We start from the raw sequence: 25,835 nt of genomic DNA on the forward strand, positions 1-25,835 counted from the left end.
CTCCAGTCTGTCTTTGCCCTGTCCTTCAGCTTTATCTCCCTCTCTTGTTCAGCAGGCTAGACCCCCTTTCTCCTGAAGAGCAGGGGCTCCTCATCCTTTCCCCATTTCAGTTCTCCATTTCACCCTGGGAACCTCTCCTTCTTTTCTCTCTAGACGTGCATGGTTTGGTTCAAAACGACTTCCACTTATGAGTTGAGTTTGATACAATCTCAAAAGATATGTAACCCACGAGAACATATCACAATACTTGTTTATTGATTTATTGAACAAGTCAATGAATGGCCAAAACTTGAATTCATATTGACAATGGCTGGCATCACGAAATAGATAGTGTTGTAGTCTTGAACAATAACTAGAAAGCTTGTTGATTCGCTTTTGCATGTTATCTTGGATTGAAAACAATATATCAAACAATCTGCATTACTCCAACTTTGAAATCAAATCTTATAACTTGATCGTCAGAATTGCAGCATCTATTGTTGTGAAATTCAATTAAGTCCATTCTTATATCGTCCAATGTTACTCCGCTAATTCAACTTCCAAAATTTCAATATCTTTCTTCAAAGTTGAAGCTTCCATCTACTGTGGTCTATCGATTCGAAACTCACTGATACGTTTTCGTCATATCTTTTGCATTAAGGTAGATAGAAGCAATGAAATATTAAAATCATGACACAAGCAAATATCAATTGAGAGATTCATAAGATGAAAAAAACAGGAAGGTAAATGGAAAAACCTTGAATCAGAAAGATTACTCAATGCGCGTTATCGATATCAGAAAAAATGTGCATGCAAGGAAACGATAAAACATAGAAACCATGGCAGCGATTGACTATGCTTGGGCTCAAAGAAAATAAGCGACGTCCAAGAGGCAGACCCAACATTGACTGGTCAACAAACGAGACAAACCTTAGTTTACTGAGATCTCCATACTCTCCATTGACTCGTCTCATCATCATGGGCGATGGACCTCAACATGGCCCTGGAACCAACACAAATAAAGCAAGGGACCTCAGACCAACGGTCAATTCAGAAATAGGCATTCTTTCTCTGCAGGTCATCAACGCTTACCTGTGTCTCCAGTCTAAAAATCCCAAAAATGCTGGCCTGTCCCCAGACCGAAACGATCTCTCAATCATCCCAGGCATCGTCCGCAGCGCCGACTTTGTTAGCATCAGAGGGGTTCAGCATGTAACGATACCGATCATCCACATTTATAGCTGCAGGACTGTTCACGGACAGCTGGGACAGACCGAATCTTGCTTCCTTGAGCGCAGTTGCAGCATCCCTTTCCTTTTTCCGAGCAGTCTGTGGTAGATATGAACATTCAAAATATAGGTACAAAACAGAGAAAGGAAGCTAAGTTTTAGGGTCCATCACCAGCAAACCCATTAACGTCATTGATCTTTGTTGACAGTAAACTTTTATGGCTTCCATGGTTGATGATGGAATTGATGATAATGGGCGCCTTGATGGCATTCTCACATCAAAGTCAACATCATGCAAACGTCAATGGGATGACCCAGCTAGGCAGCTACCACCACGATCATATTGACAACAATGTGAACATTTTTTCGGTGGTTGATGAAGTTGATCATGACGGTAATCTTGGGTGGTTGATTTTGATGACAGCGTCCATGTCACGTCAATGTGCAAGTCAACAGGATGATCCAAATACACAGCGGCAAGCCACAACTGCTGTCATAACGTTGATGACTTCTTGGATAGTTGATAGTGACATTGACATTGACGCTCAATGACATTGACAACGTTATCAACCAATTTCAAACAAGTCATCAACCTCACACTTGAGTTGTGCTGAACCCTATTCCTTTTATTCCAGTGGCCTTACCTTTCCCATGGCAAAGGAGACCACATTTCCAGATTCCGCATCTGCGATGGCCTTCCTTATATGGGCAACAAGGAACTGCAAGACCCAAAGAGAAAGGCCAACAAGGTAAAGGAAAATCGGCAATGAGAGAAGAGACAGCGCAAAGATAATAGATGTGGCCATTGACCATGTCACGCTCTGTGTATAATGAAGTGGCCCGGCCGGTTGACCCTGCCCGCCCAGTCCTGCCAATTCTGTGTACATAATCCTCCATTGTCTGCATCAATTTTAAAAAGTTGTCAATTTTAAGCGATTGTAAAAAGACTTCGGCATTTCAGCTGTACTTTGGGCAGGTCCAGATTGATGACATGGGAAACTCCAGCGACATCCAGTCCCCGCGAGGCCACGTCAGTGGCAACCTGGTTAAAATTTTTATCAAAATTAACTCATCTCATAGAATGAAGAGAGAAAAGATAGGTCTAAGCACCAGGATGCTTGAGGAGCCTTTTCTGAACTCGCTCAGTGCAGATTCCCGTTCTCTCTGGCTGTGGCCTCCATGAAGAGCGACTGCAGGCAAACCTTGGGCCACCAGGGCCTCGGCCACCTCATCACATCTGGTCTGAAAATTGTAGTTCTCAGTCAAACAAGACTCTGCGATTGTTTCTATGTTTCTGAAGAGAGCAAGGTACCTTCCGCTCCACGAAGACAATGGTGAGAGGGAAGGGGTGACCAAGCTTTTCAGCCTGAGAAGCTTCTTCGACCAACAGTGACAAGAGCCGATCAATCTGGGTTGGCAATAAAATAATAAAACAGAATAATTAGACAAATTTATGCTTTGAAGAAATAAGATATTTTCTTCAAAGAGAAAATACAAAACAACTCAGCAGGTTATGGCTGTCTCTGTTACCTTTCCATTTTCCACTGCATTATGGTCAGAAAGAGGTAGAAATCGTTGAGACAAATTGATGGAAGAGATAGGCGGGAAAAAAGAGTTAAGAGAATGTAATGAAGTAATCGACAGAAGTTTCCGGATGCACAGAGATAACCTAATGAAATTCATCAAAAAAGAGTTAAGTTTTATCTCATTCATAGTAACCGGTCTATTGATCAGTCATTTTTTCCAATATAATAAGGTTTTTTTCAGAGAACAAGAAGCAACTGTGACGTTCTTAGAAGAATAATAATTAATTAACCCAGAAACAAACTGAAAACGTTCTAAATATTTTGGTATAATTACAAGATTCTGATGAAAAAAGGCTAATTTCCTAGAGACCAAACCTTTCCTTGTTCGGGGACCTTGTCCAAAATTTGAGACACATTTGCCGTGGGACTGCTTACTTTCCCCACCTTTACTAACACAGGGTTTCTCAGGTACTCCTGAAAAATATGGTAAAATGTCATTAGATAAGAATAAGATGAAGAACATGATTTTAGCCCGAGGGAGCAGAAAAAAAAATTATTATTCCTTAATATCCGTGAATCAGCCAAGGAGAGCAAGAACATTGCTTGAACTCGGCATATTAATTGAAGACAAGAGATGAAACCAAACGTAGGCAAAAAGTCTGACGAAGAATCAAACATTCCGCCTTTCATGTTCTGCCTCTGTTGGGTTTTAAAATCATTGTGTTTTAAGCAGAAAACATTACTGCGGGGAAATTTTAAAGTTCCCATAAACCTATGTCCAAACCAATCAAAATGCAAATAGAACAGAACATATGAGCTCGTTCTATGTCCAAATATATCAGACAGCTATCTCCTAAAAACATCATTAGGTATTCGTGTTCATTTTGGATCATTAGGTTAATATTGCATTAAACAGAGCAAAGCCAGAGCTTCCCGTTTGCATTCCCAGTCTATCTGTTTATTGCGTAACGTGTACTATGATGTTAAATGCAGCCACATTTCGTTGATCTCACAAATTTAAAACGGAAGATTTTCTACAACAATTCAGAAAAAGAAAGGTCATAAAAGTCCATTTAGTCGACCTTTGTCAATGTGGCCAGAGGTCAAAATAAATTACATTCTTAAATCAAACATTTTTTATCAAAATGATGTTTTAATCATTGATAGGTCATTCAATTATAAGTGAGTAGATTTTCGTCAAATTGTTAAGAAGACATCATTCTTTTGGTCCGAAATTCATCTGAAGTAGAAGAAAGAGGATATTACAAAGCAACCCGTATGACATTAGGGCAAAAAACTAATTTAAAAAGAAATACAAAGAGCGCTCTCCTTGTAATAAAGACATTCGATCATAATCAGAGAAAGGAACTTAATAAAGATGCCAAGTCAATGGGTGGAATCTGAAAAATTCCCAGCAACAGGCATGAATGTGTTGCATGAAAAAGGAAAGAATGAAGAATATATATCTGCTTTATGGATGTGTTGAAGAAGAACACGCTTGTCAAGAAGTATCACCCCTCCTATAAGCAATAGCTTTTAGAACAGATATTATGCACTGGATTCTTGTTTTTCTTGAAGAGAGGTCAGTTTGAATCTTAGCAGATGCAGTGCATTACTTTTAGCGCTTTGCAAAAACAGAGTGATCCAACACTCCATAAAATAGGAGTCAAGGATAAGATAAGTATAGACAATCTCTAGGCACTATTACACGACTTGATATTAAAACAAAAAGAAATGAATTTCCCAATGTGTCTTTACTGTCTTTTTTACCTGTGAAAGTGCTTCGATTTCCACTGGCATTGTTGCACTGAACAACAATGTTTGGTGCTTTTCAGGTAGATTCCGCATTATCTGTAGACGGTAACATGAAGTTCAAACGTATAAACTATGCGCTAAAAAACCCATGTTATCCAACTGGGCCAGTGGTTCCCTAACAATAAAATAAGGAAAAATAAAATATCGAAGAAAACTTGACAACCTTAAGGTGAGACAATCTCAATGAATGGGAGCAAAAAAATGAAGAAATAATAGCTGAGTTTATCCCTAAAGATGAACGTAGAATTGGCACTGCTTTCTGGTAGCACCATGAGAAACTGCCAGACAAGTTTTATTTTTAGACAATTGGCACTACCATGAGAAACTCCCCCCCCCCTCCCTCCCCCCGCGTCGAGCCAGCAACCCCTGACGCACCCTCCACATCCCCCCCCCCCCGCGGGCGGACCCCCTACCAGCGAGCCCGCACTATGCTAAAGAGCGGACCAGCCGCTTGCTAAAGAGCAGGAGGACTACGCTAGCATTCTGCATAGGTGCTTGGTGGGAGACATTTACGGGGGCTCTCCCGATTTGGAGGAGGTCAAAAGGGATCTACAGAGGAACTTCCCTGTGGCGGATCTAGCAGAGGTGCAGCAGTTGGATAGAAATACCCTATTCCTCCGGGGGGTATCATAAAGTTGTGGTCTGTGGCTGGAGGCAGAGGATCGCAGACACCACGGAGGTGAGATGGTGCCAGGTCCTCCCCATGGATAGGGCAGAGAGGAGGAAACGAGGGGTAGTGGTGTTGCAGAAGATCGACAATGGAGAGGATCGACAATGGAGAGGATGGTCGAGTCTTTCGGGCCACTTACACATATCATCTCGTCGGGGTTGGAGTCGGGGTACTCTAGAGTGGCGATGATGGAAGTCGAAATGGTGGAGGGAGATCCAATACCTGGTTCAGTCCAACTCCATGGCTGTGAGGGAACTTTCAGTGCGGGTATCCGAGCCAGACCACTCCCACCGGCACCTTTCGGAAGCGGGGGCCCGAGGCGCGACAGGGCGAGGTGTTGGGGAGTGCTCCCAAGCAACTACACACCACATCGCAGCCCAAAGATGACATGCTGGCACCAGTCGGAGATAGCGGGGACCAACCCCAAGGAGAATCAGTGACATTGGCTTCTCCGACACACTTGTCTGCAGATGTTCGAGCATCAAAGAGTGGCGGGTCAGACCCTCCACAAAGGTTGAAGGAAACGGATGAGGCGATCATCCTAGTACCTCATCAGGGTGACACTGCCACAGAGGGGCAAGGACAACAGGGGAGGAGGTTAAGGGCAGCCCAAAGAACACGACGTATCAACAAGGAAGATCTCCGTTGGTTTAAAGGCATTGTATATCGTCGGGGGAAACTAGCCTTGACGGCTGAGCAGGGTAAGACGGCATGGCTAGTGTCGGGGAAAAACGGTCTGATGCCGCTGAGAATGGAAGGATCATTAAGGAAGACAGTTCCGCGTCTGTTGGTGGGTGAGGGGACACAGACTGCAGCTCTTCCAAGCCAAGGAGTGGAAACCGTGATAGAGAGGAATTCAGACATGCAGTTGACGGTACATGAACTGGCCAAGAGAGTGTAGCTCCTACCTGAGCAACCATTGGGGGGGGCAGTCACCAACCCAATTATGCGGTGCATCTCTTGGAATGTACACGGCCTCCATGATGAGGGGAGACGAGGTGCGGTGGGAGGGTATTTGCGACAATGGGGGACTGATGTGGTATGCTTACAAGAGACAATGCTGGAGAGGTGTGATGCCAAAGAGTGGAACTTGGTGGGCCGAGGGTTACTGGAGGGTTACATGGCAGTCAATGCAATTGAGAGTTCAGGGGGCTTATCGGTGGTATGGAACACGGTGACCTATGCTAAGGAGGGGTCTTGGACAGGGCAGTATGTGGCTGCAGTTAAAATCAAGAGAAGGTGCGACAACCGTCACTATGTGGTGGCATCGCTCTACAGCCCAGTGATTGCGGCATGCCGCTACGTGCAATGGGAGGAGCTGGAGGCCATGGCCTCGCTCTTTCAAGGGACCGTCATGCCTATTGGAGGGGATTTCAACGTGACATTGGAGTCGGGCGATAGGCCAGATGGGACAGGAGGGCAAGATCCGAGTTCGGAGGAGTTTTGGTCCTTTATATCAAGAGCGGGCATGCAAGAAATGGGGCCAATGAATTGCATCTACACATGGAGAAGTACGAGGGGACCTAATACTCTCTCCTGTTTGGACAGGTTTTTATGCTCAGTAGAGTTGTTGGAGGAATACCCGTTGGCTGATGTGCGTGCACTCCCTAGACCGCTATCGGATCACGCATTAATTATATGGCAGAATAATGTCGGCCAAAACAGACCCACATACTTCAAGATGGATAGATCATGGTTGCGGGAGAAAAGGTTCAGAGAAGAAGTGATGTCTTGGTGGTCATCTCAACCCAACCAGGGAACAGCCACGGTGCAATTGGCCACCAAACTGGCAGCTTGCGCCTTCATCTAGTAAAATTCAAGAAGAAGATCCAAGAAGATCGTCACCGCCATACAGATGAAGCTGTGACACGAGTTCAACAGATGGATGCCCTGGAAGATAAACGGGGCTTAACTGTTATTGAGCGCACGGAGAGAAAAAACTGCAGAGGGATAGTTGAAGACAAAGACAAGAAGCTTGAGCTTGATTGGAGACAGCGATCTCGCCAACTATGGCTTAAGTATGGGGACGCCAATACTCGATTTTTTTCATTTAACGGCAAATGGAAGATGGTACTCGAATCACATACTCCGGTTGAAAGTGGGGGCGCGGAAATTTGTCGGGACACATGTGATTGGAGAAGCGTTGGCAAACCATTGAGAGAAACGACTAAAAGAGGGGCTCAGAACCAGTGGAGATAGAGAGGTGGAAGTGCATCCAAGTTAACACAAGTCCAACAAGATGAGATGGTGAAGCCATTCCTTGTGGAAGAAGTGCAGAAGGCAATAAAGGGCTTGAATGAAGAGGTGCACCCGGCATTGATAGATTCCCAGTATTTTTCTTCAGCGAATTTTGGGAGGTGGTCGGATCAAAGGTGATGAGTACACTGGAAGAATTCCAGCGTGGTAATTATGGCTTCGAGCGACTAGCCGATCATACTTATTTCTGTTGCCCAAGCGCTCTGGTGCCATCAACGTGGGGGACTTAAGGCCCATTGCACTCTCAAATTCCATATATCTTATCATCGCCAAGGTGCTGGCAAACTGGCTAAAGGTGGTAATTGGAGACCTATTTGGACCATTTCAATCAGCTTTCATCCCAGGTAGACAACTGGTGGACAGTGCGGTGGTAGTGGGGGAAATTGTATCTGTCAAGAGAGGAAGGAAGAAGATAATGACATAACTCAATAGAGTACATGGCTGGGCATACATATACCCTAGGAGGGAGAGAATGATAAGAGGGCTAATGGGCTTATAGAATAGGGCCCATTAGCCCATAAGGCTGACTATCTCACTAACACCCCCCCGCAAGCGAAGTATGGATGTCATCCATGCCGAGCTTGGACACTGCACGTTGCAGGAGAGGTCGAGATAGTCCTTTGGTAAGGACATCAGCAGCTTGATCAGCGGATGGAACAAATTCCAAGTCAAAGATGCCCTCGTCCACGCGCTCCTTGAAGAAGTAGCGGTGGAGTTCCATATGCTTGATCCGTCCCTGTTGGCCAGGGTTCTTTGCCAAGGCGATGGCCGACTTGTTGTCACAGTAGAAGTGGATCGGGCCGGAATACTCCACACGAAGGTCATGGAGAATTCCGTATATCCACTGGCCTTCAGAGGCCCCATCGGCAAGTGCCCGGTATCCGGCTTCAGCACTGGAGCGGGACACTTTGTCCTGCTTGCTGCTCTTCCAACTGACAAGACTGCCGAAGACAAAAGTGCAGTACCCCGTGGTGGAACGACAGTCCACAACTGTGCCGGCAAAGTCCGCATCAGTGTACACCTTCACGGTCCGCTCCATACTCCGAGGAAAGAACAAGCCCTTCCCGGGGCAGCCCTTTAGGTACGCAAGTACCCGGTTGGCCGCCTGACGATGGATCTCCCGCGAAGAGTGCATGAACTGACTGAGGAGGTTGACGGCGAAACTGATGTCGGGGCGGGTGTTGGTCAAGTACAAGAGTTTCCCCACCACCTGCTGGTACTGATATGCGTTCACCGGTGCTGAGTCCTCCCCCTTACCCAACTTGACGTTAGGGTCGATGGGAGTAGTAACCGGTGCACACTCAGTCATTCCGGTCAAGGCCAGTAGGTCAACGGCATACTTCTGCTGTGACACAAAGATCCCCCGGGGGGAGTAGGCCACCTCAAGGCCGAGGAAGTAGCGAAGAAGCCCGAGGGCCTTGATTTCGAACTCCTTGGCCAACGCAGAGCTGAGGCGGACGGCCTCTGCAGAATCGGACCCTGTGATGAGGATGTCGTCGACGTACACGGCCAAGATGGAGACACCCGCGGAACTGTGACGGAAGAATAGGGAGGCATCCCCATTGCTCTGAGTGTAGCCCTCGGTCTTCATGACCGAAGAGAACCGACCGGACCACATCCGCGGTGACTGTTTCAGTCCATAGAGAGACTTCCGCAGCCGGCAAACGGTGTCCGGGGGGCCAAGGGTATACCCGGGAGGTGGCTGCATGTACACCTTCTCCGTCAAGTCACCGTGGAGAAAAGCATTCTTCACATCGAACTGTCGTATCGTCCAGTCGGAATGAGCCGCAAGCGCCAAGAGGAGACGGACTGTTTCCATCTTCGCCACAGGAGAGAAGGTCTCGAAGTAGTCCACGCCATACGACTGAGTAAACCCCCGAGCCACAAGTCGAGACTTGAGGCGCTCGAGAGTACCATCAGCATGATGCTTCTTGGCATGAATCCACTTGCAATCCATCGCTCTCTTGCCAGGAGGAAGTGGGACGACTTCCCAAGTGTGGTTCTTGAGCAAGGACTGCATCTCCTCATCCATCGCCGCTTTCCAATGAGGAGAAGCAAGAGCATCGGATAGGCGACGAGGGAGGGGATGCGACTCGATGTGAGAAAGAAAGGACCGGTAGGAAGGGCTTAGCCGATCAAAAGAGAGATAGTGAGATAAGGGGTAGAGAGGTGTGCGAGCGCACTGACGAACCCCTTTCCGAAGGGCGATAGGCCATCCCAACTGAGCATCATCATCAGTAGACGAGGGTGACGCATCGTCCGACGGAGGAGAGGAAGCAAAGGAGGGAGAAGGAGATAGCTCCCCGGGGGAAGGTGGTGCACTAGGAGAAGGATACGGTGCACCAAGAATAGGAGGTAGCTCCCCGGGGTGAGAGATGGACTTCCCAGGGTTAGGAGGTGCACTAGGGGGAGGATACGGTGCACCGGGAGGTGAGATGGTAGGAGGCAAGGGAGAGAAGGTGGCTGGGGACGGCGACGGTGGAGGAATGGGTCCCACAAATGGAAAAGGTTCCAAGGAAGGAGTCGAAGACGCCTCAACCAGCGGAAGGCGTGGCGAGGTAGAATCACCGGTAAGACTCATGCTCGGCAAAGGTGACGCTTTGCCGAGATGAAAATCTCCGAGACGGAGGGTGGTAGCAACGGTAACCTTTCTGGAGGGAAGCGCATTCGACGAAGACGCACCGAGAGCTCGAGCATCGAGCCAGGCAGTGGGAGCCGATCGTGGACGACGCCGTGCACCCGAAGATGCGAGGAGGAGTCCAGTCCGCAGTGAGAGGTGGGGAACGCCGTGGAGAGACGATCCAGTGGGCTGACAAACCCGAGGGGCTGGGAGGGGAGACGGTTTACGAGATGGGTACTCGCAAGACCGCCACCCCAATACGCCACGGAACAGAATAGTTCAGTAGAAGGGCACGGGCGGTCGACGTGACATACCCGATCCGACGTTCTGCCATACCGTTCTGTTCCGGGTGGCCACAAGAGGACTCGTGGAGAATCCCATGGTCAGCAAAGCACGTGGCCAGCTCGGTATTGACGGTCCCGGCGTTATCGGAGCGGAAGCGCTGAATACCTCGACCAAACTGAGTACGAACCATGGTGCAGAAGTGACGGACCGCCGGAGCAACCTCAGATTTGGCGGTCAACAAGTAGACCCATGTGTAGTGGGTGGCCTCGCCAACAAAGATCTGAAAGTATCGGTGGCCCTTTAGGCTACCTGCGGGCGGGTCCCCAAACATCACTATGGATGCGAAATAATGGAGTGGAGGAGTGCGAGGTGGACGGAGAGAAAGATGAACGACGGTGCTTCGCCAGTTGACAGGCATCACACACGATAGTCTGAAGGTCCAATCCAGTACACGTCAAAGGAAAGAGACGCTGTAAAACTGAAAATGGCAGGTGACCCAGCCGTTGGTGAGCCAACTGGAGACGTCCCATACGCTGCACATCCGCCGGTCGGAGTTGGCGGTTAAGCAGGAAGCACCGAGAGCGCCCCATCGCCCAACAACAGCAACCTGCTTCTCCCGCCTAATCGGTGTAGTCCAACCCACCTTGTCAGATAGAAACATCCCGTCAGGCTGGAGGTGAAAAGAACAGGACAAACTGTCAACCAAACGCTGAGGAGACATAAGTATAGCTCGCAGGGCGGGGACATGAAGAACATTGCTGACCACTCCGAGGCCGTCTACAAACACTGCCCCAATTCCAGCAACACGCAACCGTCCACCACCGGCTGTAAGAACTGTACGGTCCCCACTATGCCTTCGAGGATACAAACCGGTCATTGAACGGGGTCATGTGTTCGGTTGCCCCCGAATCAAGAACCCAACTCGTATCCGATACGAGAGGCGAGTAAGAAGCCGTACCACAATACCACTGTTCAGACTGAGGGAGAGAGAATGCACCAAATCCACCAAAATGTGCCGTCGACTGAGTCTGAGTCTGCATAGTAGCCACTTGGTCACGGAGACGGGCCAAGTCGGCTTGGAGCTGCTCAATAGTCGCCGGGCTGGTAGAAGAGGTAGAGGAGGAGGCAACCATAGCTTTCCCTTTGGTAGCCTCCTTTTTCCGGTTGTCGTACTGACGCTTCTTGCACCACTTGCGGAGATGTCCAGGCTTGTTGTAGTAGGAGCAAATCAGCCCGGAGGGGGCCGCCTCCGCGGGGGGAGCAGGAGCGGGCGAGGGAGGCTGGGCGAGGAGGGCAGTCGAGTCACGAGCTGCCTCCGAGGAGGGAGTGCCAATGACATGAAAATGACTCTCCTCTTCCTGGAGTTCCTTCACCAAGTCATCAATGGAAGGAAGGCCTTCCTTGCGATGGAGGGCACGGCGCCGAGTGTCGTCATACTCCTTGTTAAGGCCATAAAGAAACCCCAAGAGGCGTAGGCGAAGAGTGTACTGGAATGACTTGCACGTCGGATCATCCGTCGGCAAGTTGTAGTCCACCTCGTCCCACAGCTTCTTGTGTTCCAGCGCATAGTCCGAGATGGACAGTGCGCCTTGGCGAAAGTTGCTGGCTTTAGCAACAAGCATAAAGAGGCGCCAGTTGTCCCCTTCGCGGCCGCAAAATTTGTTGGCCTGGTCCCAAAAACCCTTCACGGTGGCGCAGCGAGGGAACCTTTCACGGAACGAGGGTGCCAGGGAGGTCGTGTAGAGCCATCCAAGGACGAAGTGTTCCTCGGCTTCCCACGCCGCAGAGGGTGGATGGGGCGATGGAAGCGGGCTTGTGTGCAATGCTTGAACAGTTGGCGAGCCTTGAGAGTAGTCTCGACAAAGTGACGCCACTGTAACAAATTCGGGCCCTGAGACACGCCGTGTCGGGAACCGCCGGCAGAGAATGAGTAACCTTGTGTGACAAGGGTTCTCGTTGAAAGTCTGCATCGGTGAACCCATCATCTGGGACGGCCGGTTGACGCGTCTGGCCCGTGGAGTAAAGTTCCTCCGACATCAGAGCCGTGGTCTCTACGGAGACGGCTGTCTAGAGTAGGAGGTTGCGGCCCGTGCTGCGGCTGCGGCTGCAAGCTGCGGCTGCGACGGCGGCGGCTGCTTCGGCGGCTGCTGCGGCTTCTGCTGCTGCTTTGGCGGCGGCTGAGGCAGCTGGCTGCGGCTGCGCGCGATTGCTGGCGCGGCTGCGCGCGCCGCGGCTGCGCGCTGGCTGTGGCTGGCGCGCGGCTGCAGCTGCGGCTCGCGCGCGCTGCAGCTGCGTTCTGCGCGCTGCAGCTGGCGAGCGGCTGCGGCTGCGCGCTGCGCGGCTGCGCGCGGGCGCGGCTGTGCGTGGCTGCAGCCGCTGCGCGCTGCGCGCTGTGCGGCTGCGCGCGGCCGCGCCAGCGGCCACGCGGTTGCGCTGCGCGGCTGCGGCGCGCTGCGGCTGCACGGCTTGGCTGGCGCGCGCGCTGCGCGGCTGCGGCTGCGCGCGTTGCGGCTGTGGCTGTGCGCGCTGTGGCTGGCACTCGGCCGCGCTGCGGTTCCGCCAGGGCTGCGGCTGGTTCTCCGGAAGCTCCGCGGGCTGGCTACAGCTCGCGCTGTGGCTGATCCGTTGGTCACGCTCCGGGTTCGCTAGACAGCGAGAGGGTGATGTCAAACCCTAGATGGAAGAGCTCTGGAGCTCTGATACCATGTCAAGAGAGGAAGGAAGAAGATAATGACATAACTCAATAGAGTACATGGCTGGGTATACATATACCCTAGGAGGGAGAGAATGATAAGAGGGCTAATGGGCTTATAGAATAGGGCCCATTAGCCCATAAGGCTGACTATCTCACTAACAGTATCTGCATGGAAGGCGAACAAGAGTAAGGGTTTCATATGGAAAGTTGACTTTGCTAAAGCCTATGACTAACTCGACTGGAGATTCCTATGGTCTGTTATGCGCAAACGCGGGTTTCCCAATGAGTGGGTGACCTGGGTGAAACGGTGTGTTACGTCTCACTCATTCTCGATATAGGTCAATAGTCGAGCTGAGGGGGGATGGATCCGCCACAAAGGGGAGTCCGACAAGGCTGCCCATTAGCACCGCTGTTGTTTCTACTTGTGGTGGACACCCTGGCCACCTGCACACTCAAAGCCTGCAAGCAAGGCCTTTTCAAGGGCTTTCAAACAGCGAGCTACCCTGAGGGCATCCCGCTTCTGCAGTATGCAGATGGCACCACGTTTTTAATTGAAGGCTCAATGACAGAAGCTCGTACTCTGTCGGGATTACTCGATCTGTTTATGGACTTCTCAGGACTGCAACTCAATCGAGCTAAGTCCACGTTGGTGGGCTTCAGACTTACTTCAAAGGAAGAGATACAATGTGCCAGGCACACCTTGAGGATCGTTCCTGATGTGTTACTTGGGTCTCCCGCAGACAGGGCGGTGTATTCTTGCGGCTGAACGGCATTCGGTGGTGGAGAAAGTAGAAAGGAGAATAGAGGGATGGCAGAACAAAGTACTTCCAAAAGGGGGACGACTGGTGCTTCTACGGTCGGTGCTGTATGCGATCCCGATGTTCTACTTATCGGTATTTAAAATACTAGCAGGAGTGGTGAATCGTCCAAAGAGGGCGATGAGACGGTTCTTCTGAGGAGGCACCGGAGAGGAAGAACAAAAGGGGTTGCTGCTAGTAGCGTGGGAGATCCAATGCAGACCACTAAAGCACGGAAGGTTCGGGATCCTTTACCTAGAATCAATAAATTTGGCACTGTTGACCAAGTGGGTGGAACGGATTGCGACTTCAGCGGAGGGGTTGGTTTCAACGTCTTGAGAGACAGATATGGCTCCGAGATAGATTGGGAGAGACGCTGGGCTAGAGTCAGAGGAGAGTCCCCTTTCTAGAGCGGTCTGCGTCAAGCCATACCTCGCATTTGCGACTTCTTTGAGCCCAGATTGGGAGATGGGGCATCATTTCATTTTTGGACTGACAATTGGTCCAATCACGGCCCCATGAATTTGAGGTTCCCAAGGCTATTTGCGCTAGCGAGGAATCCAGGGGCTACAGTCACGGAATGTTGGGATGAGGCTTAAGTCCCTATGCTGACAGAAGCTTTATCAGAGTCAAGGTTTGAGGAGCTGATGGGGCTGCAAGAGTCACTTCTACCTTTCAGACCGGTAGTTGATTCCCGCGATAGTTGGATATGGCTCTTCAGTTGAAAGAGTCATTCTTCTCAGTGAAAGATGTGACAGAAGCAGAGCTTCCTCTCTCACCTTTCCTTCTCTCGCATCTCTCAATCTTCTCCTTATTCTTCTCCTTTTGTTTCTCTCTTTTTCGCCCCTCTACTCTGTTGGGCTTTTCTGTCTTTCTTTTCTCTCTGTTTGTCTTTAGTCTATTAACTTATTGGGCCTGTTTTTGTGTCACTTACTGCCCAATAAGATTTCTAGGGATTTTCTCTCTCCTCGACCCATGTAGTTTTCTGGAAACTTCTCTCGCCCCATATAAAAGAGGGGCTTGTTGTAAACAGTTATTTTAGAAAAGAAAGAAAGTTTCTTTATCTCCATCGGTCTTTGTCAAGATGCATATCTGAAAATTCGAGGAATAGCTCGACATAACGAGACGACCAGTAAGGCTTGCCACATGCTGATGACACGCAAAGTCCCCCTTAAAGTGCGGCTCTTCAGTTGGTTGTTGAGGCGTCGAAGGCTGGTCACACGAGTCTATCGACGGAAATGGACCCCTGCGACTCCCATTGGCTGCCCTATGTGTGATAGGGGAGAGGAAAATTGCTCCCACTTGTTCTTCACATGTCAGTTTGCACAGGGCGTCTGGGCATCGCAGCATTTACCGGGGATGGATATCTCCTCGAACGAGGCCCTTTGGGGTTCCGTCAGATGAGAGACACAGCAGTCGACTTGATTGGGGCCGCTTGTTTGCAGTGCTCTGGACGATATGGCTGCATCGAAACAAGGTAGTGTTTAACGGGAGGGCAGCTTTGGTGGAGAATGCCGCTCATGATGTGGAGGCACTGAAGTCATTTTGGGGTGGAGGGAGAGGATAGCCTATTTTGAGTTTGATTGTACATTGTTTGTACAAAATTTTTATCGTTAATGATAGCGGGTAGCCCACCGGTTTCGGGTGGTCTTCTTTATAGTTCAAAAAAAAAAGTTTAATTTAATGAAAATTTGGGATACCTTAAAATTTGGGATATCTGTTCGGATTTTAGTCGAAATTTCGCCCACCAAAATAAGCATCCTGGGAAGGGCTTCTATTCCACAAACGTAAAAATGGAATTCTTATTCTGTAAAAGGATACGAGTTTAAAAAGTAAATCTAGCCAACCAACAGCGTTCTATGCTAAGGACAAAAAGACCAAATATTATTTCGTACAGGCAAGAGACACATTAAGCCACCAATCTTCACTCAAAATATTTTATTCAGCATTTTCAAGAGAAAATGAATGTCGAAAAGCATAGTTTATTTAGATGTTCAATCTGGTTGGTCTCAACAGAGAGATATACAATTATTAAATTTAAGACTTCCACCTCTCATTCATTCATTGCTGCGGATCGGAATTCAGCATTTTTGACTAAAAAATTGTTCAAAAAAAGGATTTTTGACTAAAAAATCAATTAATCTTCCATTAAAAAGGAAAAACAAAAAGATAAAATGCAATACATCTAAAGTTCAGGTTCTTTCCCACAGCGATAAAAATAAATAATAAATAAATAACAGCAATATATGACCTCTCTAATCTGTGGCTCAAAACCCATATCCAGCATCCTGTCGGCTTCATCAAGGACAATGAATGAAATTCTTGAAAGGGACGTGTTCCCTTGCTGTAAATGGTCAATCAATCTTCCAGGGGTTGCAACAACAATTTGGACCCCTGCTCTTAGTTCAGCCCTCTGGGAAAATAACTAAGTTAATGCCATCTTTCATATTTAATTTTATGAAACATACTTGAATTGTACGCAAAACGAAAATTTTGAATAGAATCAGAAAGCAAAATAGAAATAAATCATTGCTTTGGTCACCTGTTCCCCAATGTTAGTTCCACCAACTACGATACTTGTTCTGAACTTTTCCAAAGACCTACTGAAAGCCTTGACCTGGGTAAAAATGCAATCAATATCAACGAAAAAGTAAATTAAAACAGTGTAGATATTATTAAAATTGGGACAACATAAATAACATAACTGAAAACAGAAGCCATGCAAATGAACCAGAATCCGCTTGAACATGGGAAATGATTGCAATCTCTAAACTTATCGCTTTTTTATTTATTTATAATTTTCCACCCTTCGGCGAGCAATATATTTTTATACCTCTTTTTCAATTTGTTGAGCAAGTTCTCTGGTAGGAGCCAAAACTAAAGCTAGAGGCCCATCACCTGGCCGAATAGGTTGCTGACTCAAGCAATGCTGAGAATGACAGAAGAAGATAAGGTGACAAGCATGATAGACATGATAAACGAAGAAAAAAAAAAAAAAAACAATAGGTTTGCAAACGCCATATGATTGAGAAATGTGAAAACCTGAATCATTGGGATGGAAAAGGCAGCAGTTTTCCCGCTTCCAGTTTCAGCACAACCCAATATATCCATTCCGCTAAGAGCAATTGGCATAGCTTGCGCCTGAATAGAAGTCGGTCTTGTGTATTCATGATAGGCAATATCCTTCATAATACTGGGATGCAAGCACTGCAGACAAATATGATGAATAAATGAGAGTAGTAAAACATCAATACCTGCAACTGATGGATGCGAAATTTACCATATCTGTAAAGGATTCAATAGGTGCTGATGCAGAAGGTGAACCAGGAGAGACAGTGACATCCACATTCAGCCGTTGGCGTACTTCATCAATCTGAAGAATATCGTCATGTCATCGTTATATAAGAAATAGCAAATTGATTGAGGCATTCTACTCCATGTCAAAAAGAGAAATTCCTAGAATCCTAGAACCCTAAACTTCCAAGATGAAGAAGAATAAAATAGACACAATAAGATAAAAAAGGGATAGAAGTATTAAGATCTTCAGGAATAGAGTGCTCCAATCAAGGGCCAAATGATAAATGTTGATGTCCTGGTAAACTAAAGAAATATACTAAACGATAAATATCGCTCATCTGACCTAAAAAGTGGAATAAACATATGGCTGGAATCTCTCCAGTGTAGTTGCCTGTCTCAACACTCTATTCCTTTTCTTTTCTATGTTTTCTCCTGATACATCAAGCCTCCTTTAGTATATTTCTTACCCCAAGATAGGTAATACGCAATTGGAAAAAGTGGGTAAAAGAAGAAAACTGATTAACAAAAAGCTACGATATATTATTGAATCATTGGTTTAGGTCACACCAAAAGGATGAATAAAGGACATGCAAGGATAAAGATCATCACATGAAGGTTGACATCACAGTACCTCCATAGAGTAGTTTTAACACAGTTAGAAAGTATTGGTATTACTCAGACGCATAATCAAATCCTAACGCTGAGATACTTATATTCCAATTTGAATATAAAAATGTTTTCAGGTCGAATGGAGTTGAATAAAGAGAAGAGAAGAGAAGAGTAGCCCAGGAGAACTCGCACAGGTTGTCTACTCTATGATTATGGAAAATAAATTTCTTTCTATCGATTACGGAAAAGAAATTAGGAATATCGCAGAAAGGACTCTCAAAAAGATGGAGCTGAATTAACTAGAAGCTTTCTTCGTTATCCTCTCAATCAGTTTGCGTGTTACCTAACAAACGGATTGATCGTCAACTTATATAACTTACCCGCGGTGTCTACTGTCAATCACGACATTGACAGGCAAAATGATTGTGCGTCAGACACTATGCAGTTCATCGCTGCTAAATAAGACACATTCCTCGATATTAACAACGAATACTTTCAAAACGTGCAGGCCGTCTGAATCTCCAAAACAAAAGGCGACAGGATTTCTATCGGTACCCAACCTGTTGACGAGTAAAAGGCCATTAACCGAGCATTTACTGACGCGGGATACAATTAAGAGACGAACCAAATTCCAGCACAGAAGTATACAAACTCAGAACCCGTCCAGATTCGGAACGATAATAAATTGAGCGCGACGCCACAAAAAAAAAAACAATCAAAAGTAAAAAAAGCACACGGCGCGAAAGAGCGAAGCCGTGGCGCGTAATAAAGTAAGAAAATCAATCAACAAAAGGACGAAAAAACGGAGAAAGAATCAAGAAAAGCACTCACTTGCTCAGGAGTGAGTTTGAGAACCCGATCGGAAGGCGCCCACTTCCCAAAAACCGGCTCCGGAAGAGTCTTGGTCTGAAGACCCGAGCGACGGCCAGAGAAAGACGAAGAATCAGGCATGCCTCTCGACCTTAAATCGGACTCCGGATTAGCCCAGGACGCTGTTCTTGCTCCTCCGGCGTGGTAATTTGCCGAAGCCTCGGCCGACGAAGGCGGCGCCGCCGCCGCCGCGCGGAGGTGAGGTGGCACGTAGGACATCGTTGCAAGGTTTTTCCTTGTTATCGCGACAAGAATAAGAAAGAATTTATTTCACCGCATCACTCCATACATACATATACAGAGCAAATCAGGGGCGGTAACTCAGGACTTGGCATCAGGGATCCGACGGCTGTGAATCAAGCAGGAAGATCGACGTCTGTTTCCGGTGAAAGTGGAAAAAAAAAAAATTTCTTTTTTCAACCCATGACAGATACTCTCTGGATTTTAATCAATCCGAGTCGGACTGATTTGATATGATCATTTTGATCGACAACAATCATCAATAAACAAATACGTTGACGGTTCTCTCTCTATATATATCTATCTCTCTGTCAATAACCCAGCAAAGGCTCAGTTTTCTGCACAATGGAAGGCTTGAAGAGGCCCCCACTTTGAGATTAAAGAGGTATCTCTCTCATCATGAACAGTATCAGCCGTCTGCATGCAACAGTTGGGCTGAGCTCCAAAAAACTCCAAGGAGAAACCCAGAAATGAAGCTTCATTTTCTGAAGAGAGGCGCCGAGGTTGGCGATCAGCTCGAGTCTTGGCCGTAGTTCGAGCTCCGACGGCGGGTAATCCTGCCGAGAATCTCGGCCTCTCTTGCAATCTGAATATCTGAAGGCCACATGAGCTGGCCAATCACCTTGCAGAGGAACCGCGGCAACAGGGCGATTATCGTTATGAGCGCAATAGTGATCCAGTACTTCTCCGACTTCACCAGCTGGTATAGTGTCCTGACATACAGAAAGACGAATTTCAATCATTTATCTATATTTTTATCTGTCTTTAATTATGGGCTAAAGAGAGAGATCTAGTGCACTGACCCGTAGTTCGGGAAGACGGGGACGGAGTCCAGAATCACCATGCATGCAAAGGTGATGAAGACAGACCCCCAGGCGGCGATGTGGGTGATGGCGGTCCATCGCTGGACGTCCATCGCGAGATGGACGGTGACGAGGACAACCACGGAGATGGTCCAGAGGCTACCGAGGCTCCAGATGTCAACTGAGCTGCCACCGTAGGCGAAGAGCGGCACATAGAAGAGCACCAGGCTCTGCCAAACGGTATCTGTCATCGTTATCCAAAACAGCTTCAGATTGTAGCTCTCCTGCCGGTGCCCGGCGCAGTAGAGCTTCGGGTACTGCAGCAGCGTCCGGTGGCTCAAGTCCTTTTCTAGTATGCCGACTACGATTGTCGGCACCGACGTGTAGATCACTGAGTAGAATACACTGCTCCAGTCTGTCAGCGCTGATGTCGTGGAGAATGCCGTGCAGAGAATGTACCTGAAAAAAATCAAGAACAGTGGGGAGGTTAAGATTAGATACTAGTGAAGAGAAGGGTGGGGGTACGTGCCAGAACAGCATGAAGACGAAGACGGCGTTTCTGTAGAAGTTGTAGAGAACGAGGTAGCCCACGCGGTGGTAGTTCCAGTGGCCGTGGACAAGGAGAAGCCTCTTTAGAAAGCGGAACTGGCCCATGGCAAAATCTGATGCCATGACTGCCTGCCGACCTTCCTGCCCACTTATGCCTACCCCCACGTCAGCCATCTGGATCATCGATACATCGTTCGCGCCTGCCATAAATTTTGAACATAAATAATCAAAGTTTTCAAGTGGGGAAAAGAAGAGTCACAGATAGTTGACATTAACAATGACGTTGGAGAGGTTACATAGATGGTTGACTTTGATGAGCTTAACTTTAATGGTTGACGCAGACAATGATGGGATATCAGAGGCAATTGACTCGGTCCATCAACATCAGCCATCAAGGTTGTCAGCAGTCACCATCCCGCAAGTTAATGAAATGAAATTCAAATTGAACTCATCAACCCGCCTATGTTGTAATCAACAAAAATGGGCCTAGTCAACTGTGACGATTATATTAACGATTTTTTTCTAGAACTAAAGATGGTTGACAGTGACACTGGCATTGATATTGATATCATCATCAACCAATCATCAATTGACATTAAAATCAACATCAACATAGTCAGGACTTGACTGGTCACTGTCACAGGTGAGAGTGAAGATGTCAGTCTACTAACCGTCACCGATGGCCAAGGTCATGTCGTTTGTTCTGCTTTTTATAAGGTCCACAATGCCTGCTTTTTGTAGGGGAGCAACGCGGCAGCAGATCACCACTTCACACGATGTCGCCAAGTCAAAAAGCTGTTCACAGCAAATAATTAAACAAGGTTCTTGAAATCGCACAAAGAGAAGAACAAAAGTGGAAGCGTGCCTCCTGTTCAAGAACTTTCTCCAGAATGTAGACGAGGCTGTTCCCATCAATTATCAGAGCCAATGGATTCTCTCCTTCCCGCAATTCTGATCTTTTTTTGAATTTAGAATTGGCATCGGTCAGGAGCCTCTTGCACTCATCTTCCGACGTGCCATTAATGATAATATGCTGCATGCTTGGCGTCAGCAACTTGGAAGAGAGACCAATTGAGATGGCAGTCTCTTGCTTGTCCCCAGTGAGGACCCAAATCTTAATCCCCGCTTGCCTAAGCGATTCAATGGCCTCTGGGACACCATCCTGGAGTTTATCTTCAATTCCTGTGGCTCCAAGAAGATGTAAATCACGTTCAATGAGAGCCGCAGTATGACGAAGCTTCGTTGCCCTCTCCTGAAGTGATGTGCTGGCATCTTCGTACCTGCTGTGCCACTCTGTAAACTCAGAATCGTTGAGATTCTTCCCAGCCACCACAAGCGTGCGTAAGCCCGTGGAGGAATAGTCAACCAGGTGACTCTCGGTTGCCTTTCTTATGCAAGTTGACTGCTCTTCATTGGTTTTCAAAAGAATGCTAAACATGGAACTGTCTGCTCCTTTGGCAAACACCTTCACTAAGCCAGAAGGGAATCTAATAACCACGGACATTCTTTTGCGTACACTGTCAAATTCATGCAGACCCAGAACGTCCAACCTGCACAAATAAGATGCACTCTAAGAAACAACAGCAAGGCAGGGATAGAAGTAGTTATTAATCCATCAGAGACTTATGCTCTTGCAAAAAAAAAAAACACTAGTTTGATGAATAATTAACTTCTGTCAGATTAAGAGATTCATACAGTCAGCGGACTTTTTTAAAAGGAGCCAAAAAAGGTAAATCACCTAAGTTCAAGAACCTCTTATTTGATGATAGATTAACCAAGATAAGTTATGACTTTTAGTCAGTTCGTGGTCTTTTGTGAACGTATCAAAAAGAACAAATGGCCTTATTTTCAGAAAAGCCTTTTTATACGTACCAAAAAGAGTAACTCATCAATTAAGTTCCGCAAAACTTAAAAATTATACATTTAAAGTAAGTCCATGTATTTCCCTTAAATGTAGCAGAGGGAAACCAGAAAATGCATCTGATTTTTCTAGTAATTAACCCCAGCCAGATTCTGAAGTGTAATCAGTCGGCGAAATTTTTTAAAACTTACCAAAAAGAGTAAGTCAACTCAGTAACAGACAGCCTTTGATTCTACGAGTAACAACTTGACTAAGGTTAATGCAGATTTCTATAAACGTACCAAAAATAGTAAATCACCTTAGTTCCTCTCCATTCACATCAATAACGATATGTCCTGATGTACGCTCAATCAGAGTATACCCATAAGATGAAGCAGCAGCAACTAAAGCCTGCTCATCCGGCGACTCCCCTTGATAATCAACCGCACATGGCTCATCCACAAACTCTCCATGAGAATACGGACTTTTTGTCACAATTGGAATAACAGTGTTGCAAGCAGCCAATGTGAGGAAAAATTCATGGGCATAAATCCTTTCCTCATCTGTCAGGCTTTTGTGCAATAACGCAATAAGTTTAGTGTCAACGTTGATAGTTGACTTGAGTTTCCATCTGCATGGTCGAATGGCTCCTAACGATCACCAAATGAAGGGAAATCCCGTTAACTGATGTTTAGAGATCTTCGAACATGAAATAATATATAAGAATAAGACAAGAAATAAGATATAAGAATAAGACTACCGGTTTTTATGCACGTGATGTGGTTAAAAAATCCGGACAATTCTACATGATTCAACAACGAACGAAATGTTCAATGAATCTGACTAGATTGACCATAATGATCCATATGACATAAATCCAGAGACCAAAGCTAAATTTAAAATGCATATTCAGAACGTTACCATAAAGAGAGCAATGGGGAAATGTCGATTTTCACTTTGCCCTCAAAATCTGTTTAATGTACTCTGGGAACAGGAATTCTAATAAAACCATACATGACTCCCACTATATTGGAAGATCCGGCTAAAAGTTTGAGAAACTTGCTTTGACAATAGTAATTTGTAAATATGTGTCCATCAATACAACATCAATACAATATCTAAATGAGAAATAACAGTCTTCTTGAAGGTAATAATGAGGTTAGTGAAAATATAGTCTCGATTTATCAAGGGAAATACAGGAAGACCATTTGCAACTAAAAGACCCAAGTGAATACCCAATAAACTGGAAGATAAAGGACATAGTCAACTATGGATGCTTCCTCCATTTTTTCTACCTTCTAACCCCTAAATTATGTTAAAGAAATATTAACTTCACCTCTTAACATTAGTCACAGCCATGACAGTAAAATTTCGATCGACAGTGAAAAAAAACTAGCTGGAGTAAAAAGTACAAACGGAAAGAGACATACCCGGAATGTCTAGCATCTCAATCATATGGCCACTAGGGCTTGAGATTGCACCATAATCTTTTCCAAATACACTTGCTCGTCGGAAGTCCATCTTGTTCTCAGTCAACGTTCCAGTTTTGTCTGAGAAAACATAACGTATCTGACCCAAATCTTCATTAATATTCAGGGATCTGCACTGAAACCTCGTGTCTGACATCTCATCATACATCCGTGTGTCCCCAATCATGAAATACGACTGTCCCAGCCGAACCAACTCCATCGTAATGTACAAGGATATGGGTATCATTATCTGGAAAACAATCACAGAGCTTAAAAACGAAAAGAACGTCTCCATTGCAATGCCATAATACTTGTAATATCTCTTCTTGTCGCTTCTATCAGAGAAATATCTCCGCCGATAATAGGGAAGAGTGTCAAGCTGATGGCCATGGCGCACGAGCCATAAACACATCCCAGTTGCCACTACAGCACACATGCTGAACAAGAAAACTGACAACCACAGGGTTTCTCTATTCATGTATCCCTCCAATTTGCTTCTTTTAGAAGGTGAGACTGCACTATTTAACATCGCCTTGGTTTCCTGGCCTGCATAAACCGCAACTCCCACTGCCCACTCAACATTCTTCAGCTGGCAACCCCGTAAGATGATATTTGACTGGCCGAGTGGTATCTTCTGCCCGTTAAATTCCAAGTAACCGGCATATTCATATATGTTTCTGTTAGGCTGTTCACAAGTGATGAGCCCAGAGAACCGCTCCTCTATCAAAATCGCAGCTGTTTCCTGACGAGCATACCTCGTTTTTAAATTTGACTCACCATCGAGGTTCATCGTCTGAATGTATGCTATTCCGTTTGGATCGCTTGTTCCTAGTAGAACCATGTCACAGGGTATCGTTTCATCAGCATAAATTTTGACGACCTCCCCGGCGCGGAGTTTCTTCCATTTCCTTTGTTGAAACCGCCCAGACTGAAACACGTGAGCCAATCTGTTGTTCTCCTTTCTGTCAGATCGGTGTCTCCTCCAATCTTCATACCCGTCTTTGATTGCGGTCACAAATAAAACAAAAAGAAGGGGAAAAAGGGACACAGTTCTACCGAAGACTGCAAGAGGCGGCAGTTGGTTCAAAGCAGCAATGGCTAGAAAATACAGATAAGCAACTCGGTGGAATTGGATGAACAGATTTTTCGGAAGAAAGGTAATCACGGTGTACTTGCTCGTACAGATCTCATTCCCAGTAAATTCATACCGGCTGTTCGTCTTTTCAGGGTCATTGATGTAAATCAATCTTGGATTCTCCCCACAAGGAGAATAATTCTCAAAGTGGGAAGACTTGTGGCGAGACTTGGCCACCTTCCCCGAAGTAACCGCATCTGCCGAGATTTCCAACGCTGCACGAGATTCCTGGACTTCCATGGAACCCCAGAGAGACTGGTCTCTTTACCGAGAAGGGCATTCCAATAAAACAACAAGGCAGGACAAATGAAAGAAGTGATCAAGGCTTCTTAGGGCAGCCTAGACTCAGATCCTCAAAATTGCTCCTCAGTTGAAGAACTATTTATAATCTTCCAATATAATGCTGGACTGCCCGTAGTCACCAACTCTATCGCAGAATGTAAAGACAAGAACAACCAGAAAAATTGCTGGATAGACCGGAAGTTCTCTCAGGGGTGATGTCGCTTGAAAATACGAACGAACTTTAAGAATTCTCAAAAAGAACGCACTTTCCACGCAAATGTTCAACTTAAACCATCGGTCGATTTCACGGAAGCAGCACATTCGACCGTCATCAGGGTAAGTGACAACATCGCGACCAGACCTACCTGAACATTGCGACGGAACATAAATCTGCAAACTCGTATCAAACTCCCGCTGTTGTTTGCTTCCGATCGAAGTAACGGGTCAGAACAGAGAGGATAATTCCAGACAATCGGTCCCACCATCCAGATCTAAGTTGAAAAAAGGTTCCTCCCCCACCCCAGTAATCAGCCGAAAACAAGCGAAAGATCTCTCCTTGAACGAGAGAACTAAAACCCTCCGATTCAAAGCTTCAAACTCCACCAGACGCCAAGTGAGTCACCGAGAGCGTCAGAAACTGTGAGCCGTGGAAAAAACCAGAAGAGAAATAGAAGGATCTCTCGATCAAAGGAAGGAGAGAAGCGGGGAAGATCTACCCCCGCGATGCGGAGAAGACCAATTGCTTCGTCGTTGGAGGGGGGAAGGGGATCGCCTTTCACGGATCAAGCGTGAACTAGGGATGCTGGAGACGAGGGGGGAAAACGGGTAACTCCCGAGTTCCTAGGTGGGCGGGTAGGCCCAGGATAACG

At 46.6% G+C, this 25,835-nt stretch overlaps 2 protein-coding genes across 2 annotated transcripts; both read right to left on the reverse strand.

The window, feature by feature from the left end:
- Positions 1–723: 723 nt before the first annotated feature.
- LOC144707465 (DEAD-box ATP-dependent RNA helicase 20-like) lies at positions 724–18,898 on the reverse strand. The gene is made up of 15 exons (XM_078580581.1): positions 18,610–18,898; positions 17,153–17,245; positions 16,915–17,079; positions 16,706–16,801; positions 16,415–16,489; positions 16,124–16,285; positions 4,505–4,585; positions 3,110–3,208; positions 2,521–2,616; positions 2,319–2,450; positions 2,176–2,250; positions 2,019–2,108; positions 1,853–1,927; positions 1,072–1,308; positions 724–982 (listed from the first exon to the last, which is right to left on the reverse strand). The coding sequence occupies exons 1-14, from the start codon at positions 18,865–18,867 to the stop codon at positions 1,132–1,134; spliced, it is 1,674 nt and encodes a 557-aa protein (XP_078436707.1). The 5' UTR covers positions 18,868–18,898; the 3' UTR covers positions 724–982; positions 1,072–1,131.
- A 188-nt stretch (positions 18,899–19,086) lies between these two features.
- LOC144707456 (phospholipid-transporting ATPase 1-like) lies at positions 19,087–25,782 on the reverse strand. Its single transcript, XM_078580570.1, has 7 exons — positions 23,511–25,782; positions 22,400–22,730; positions 21,106–21,790; positions 20,912–21,035; positions 20,221–20,440; positions 19,692–20,150; positions 19,087–19,601 (listed from the first exon to the last, which is right to left on the reverse strand). The coding sequence occupies exons 1-7, from the start codon at positions 24,922–24,924 to the stop codon at positions 19,400–19,402; spliced, it is 3,435 nt and encodes a 1,144-aa protein (XP_078436696.1). The 5' UTR covers positions 24,925–25,782; the 3' UTR covers positions 19,087–19,399.
- Positions 25,783–25,835: the final 53 nt, after the last annotated feature.

The sequence above is a fragment of the Wolffia australiana genome, chromosome 1 (assembly GCF_029677425.1).
Source record: "Wolffia australiana isolate 7733 chromosome 1, ASM2967742v1".
NCBI lineage: Eukaryota > Viridiplantae > Streptophyta > Magnoliopsida > Alismatales > Araceae > Wolffia > Wolffia australiana.

Coding starts and splice junctions, on each gene's coding strand:
- LOC144707465 (XM_078580581.1), bottom strand. CDS start 18,867: ATGTCCTACGTGCCACCTCACCTCCGCGCGGCGGCGGCGGCGCCGCCT. Junction 16,490..16,705: donor CTCAACAAATTGAAAAAGAG/GTATAAAAATAT, acceptor ATTTTTACCCAG/GTCAAGGCTTTCAGTAGGTC. Junction 2,251..2,318: donor AAGGCTCCTCAAGCATCCTG/GTGCTTAGACCT, acceptor AATTTTAACCAG/GTTGCCACTGACGTGGCCTC.
- LOC144707456 (XM_078580570.1), bottom strand. CDS start 24,924: ATGGAAGTCCAGGAATCTCGTGCAGCGTTGGAAATCTCGGCAGATGCG. Junction 22,731..23,510: donor TGAGATGCTAGACATTCCGG/GTATGTCTCTTT, acceptor GGTGATCGTTAG/GAGCCATTCGACCATGCAGA. Junction 21,036..21,105: donor AGAAAGTTCTTGAACAGGAG/GCACGCTTCCAC, acceptor TGCTGTGAACAG/CTTTTTGACTTGGCGACATC.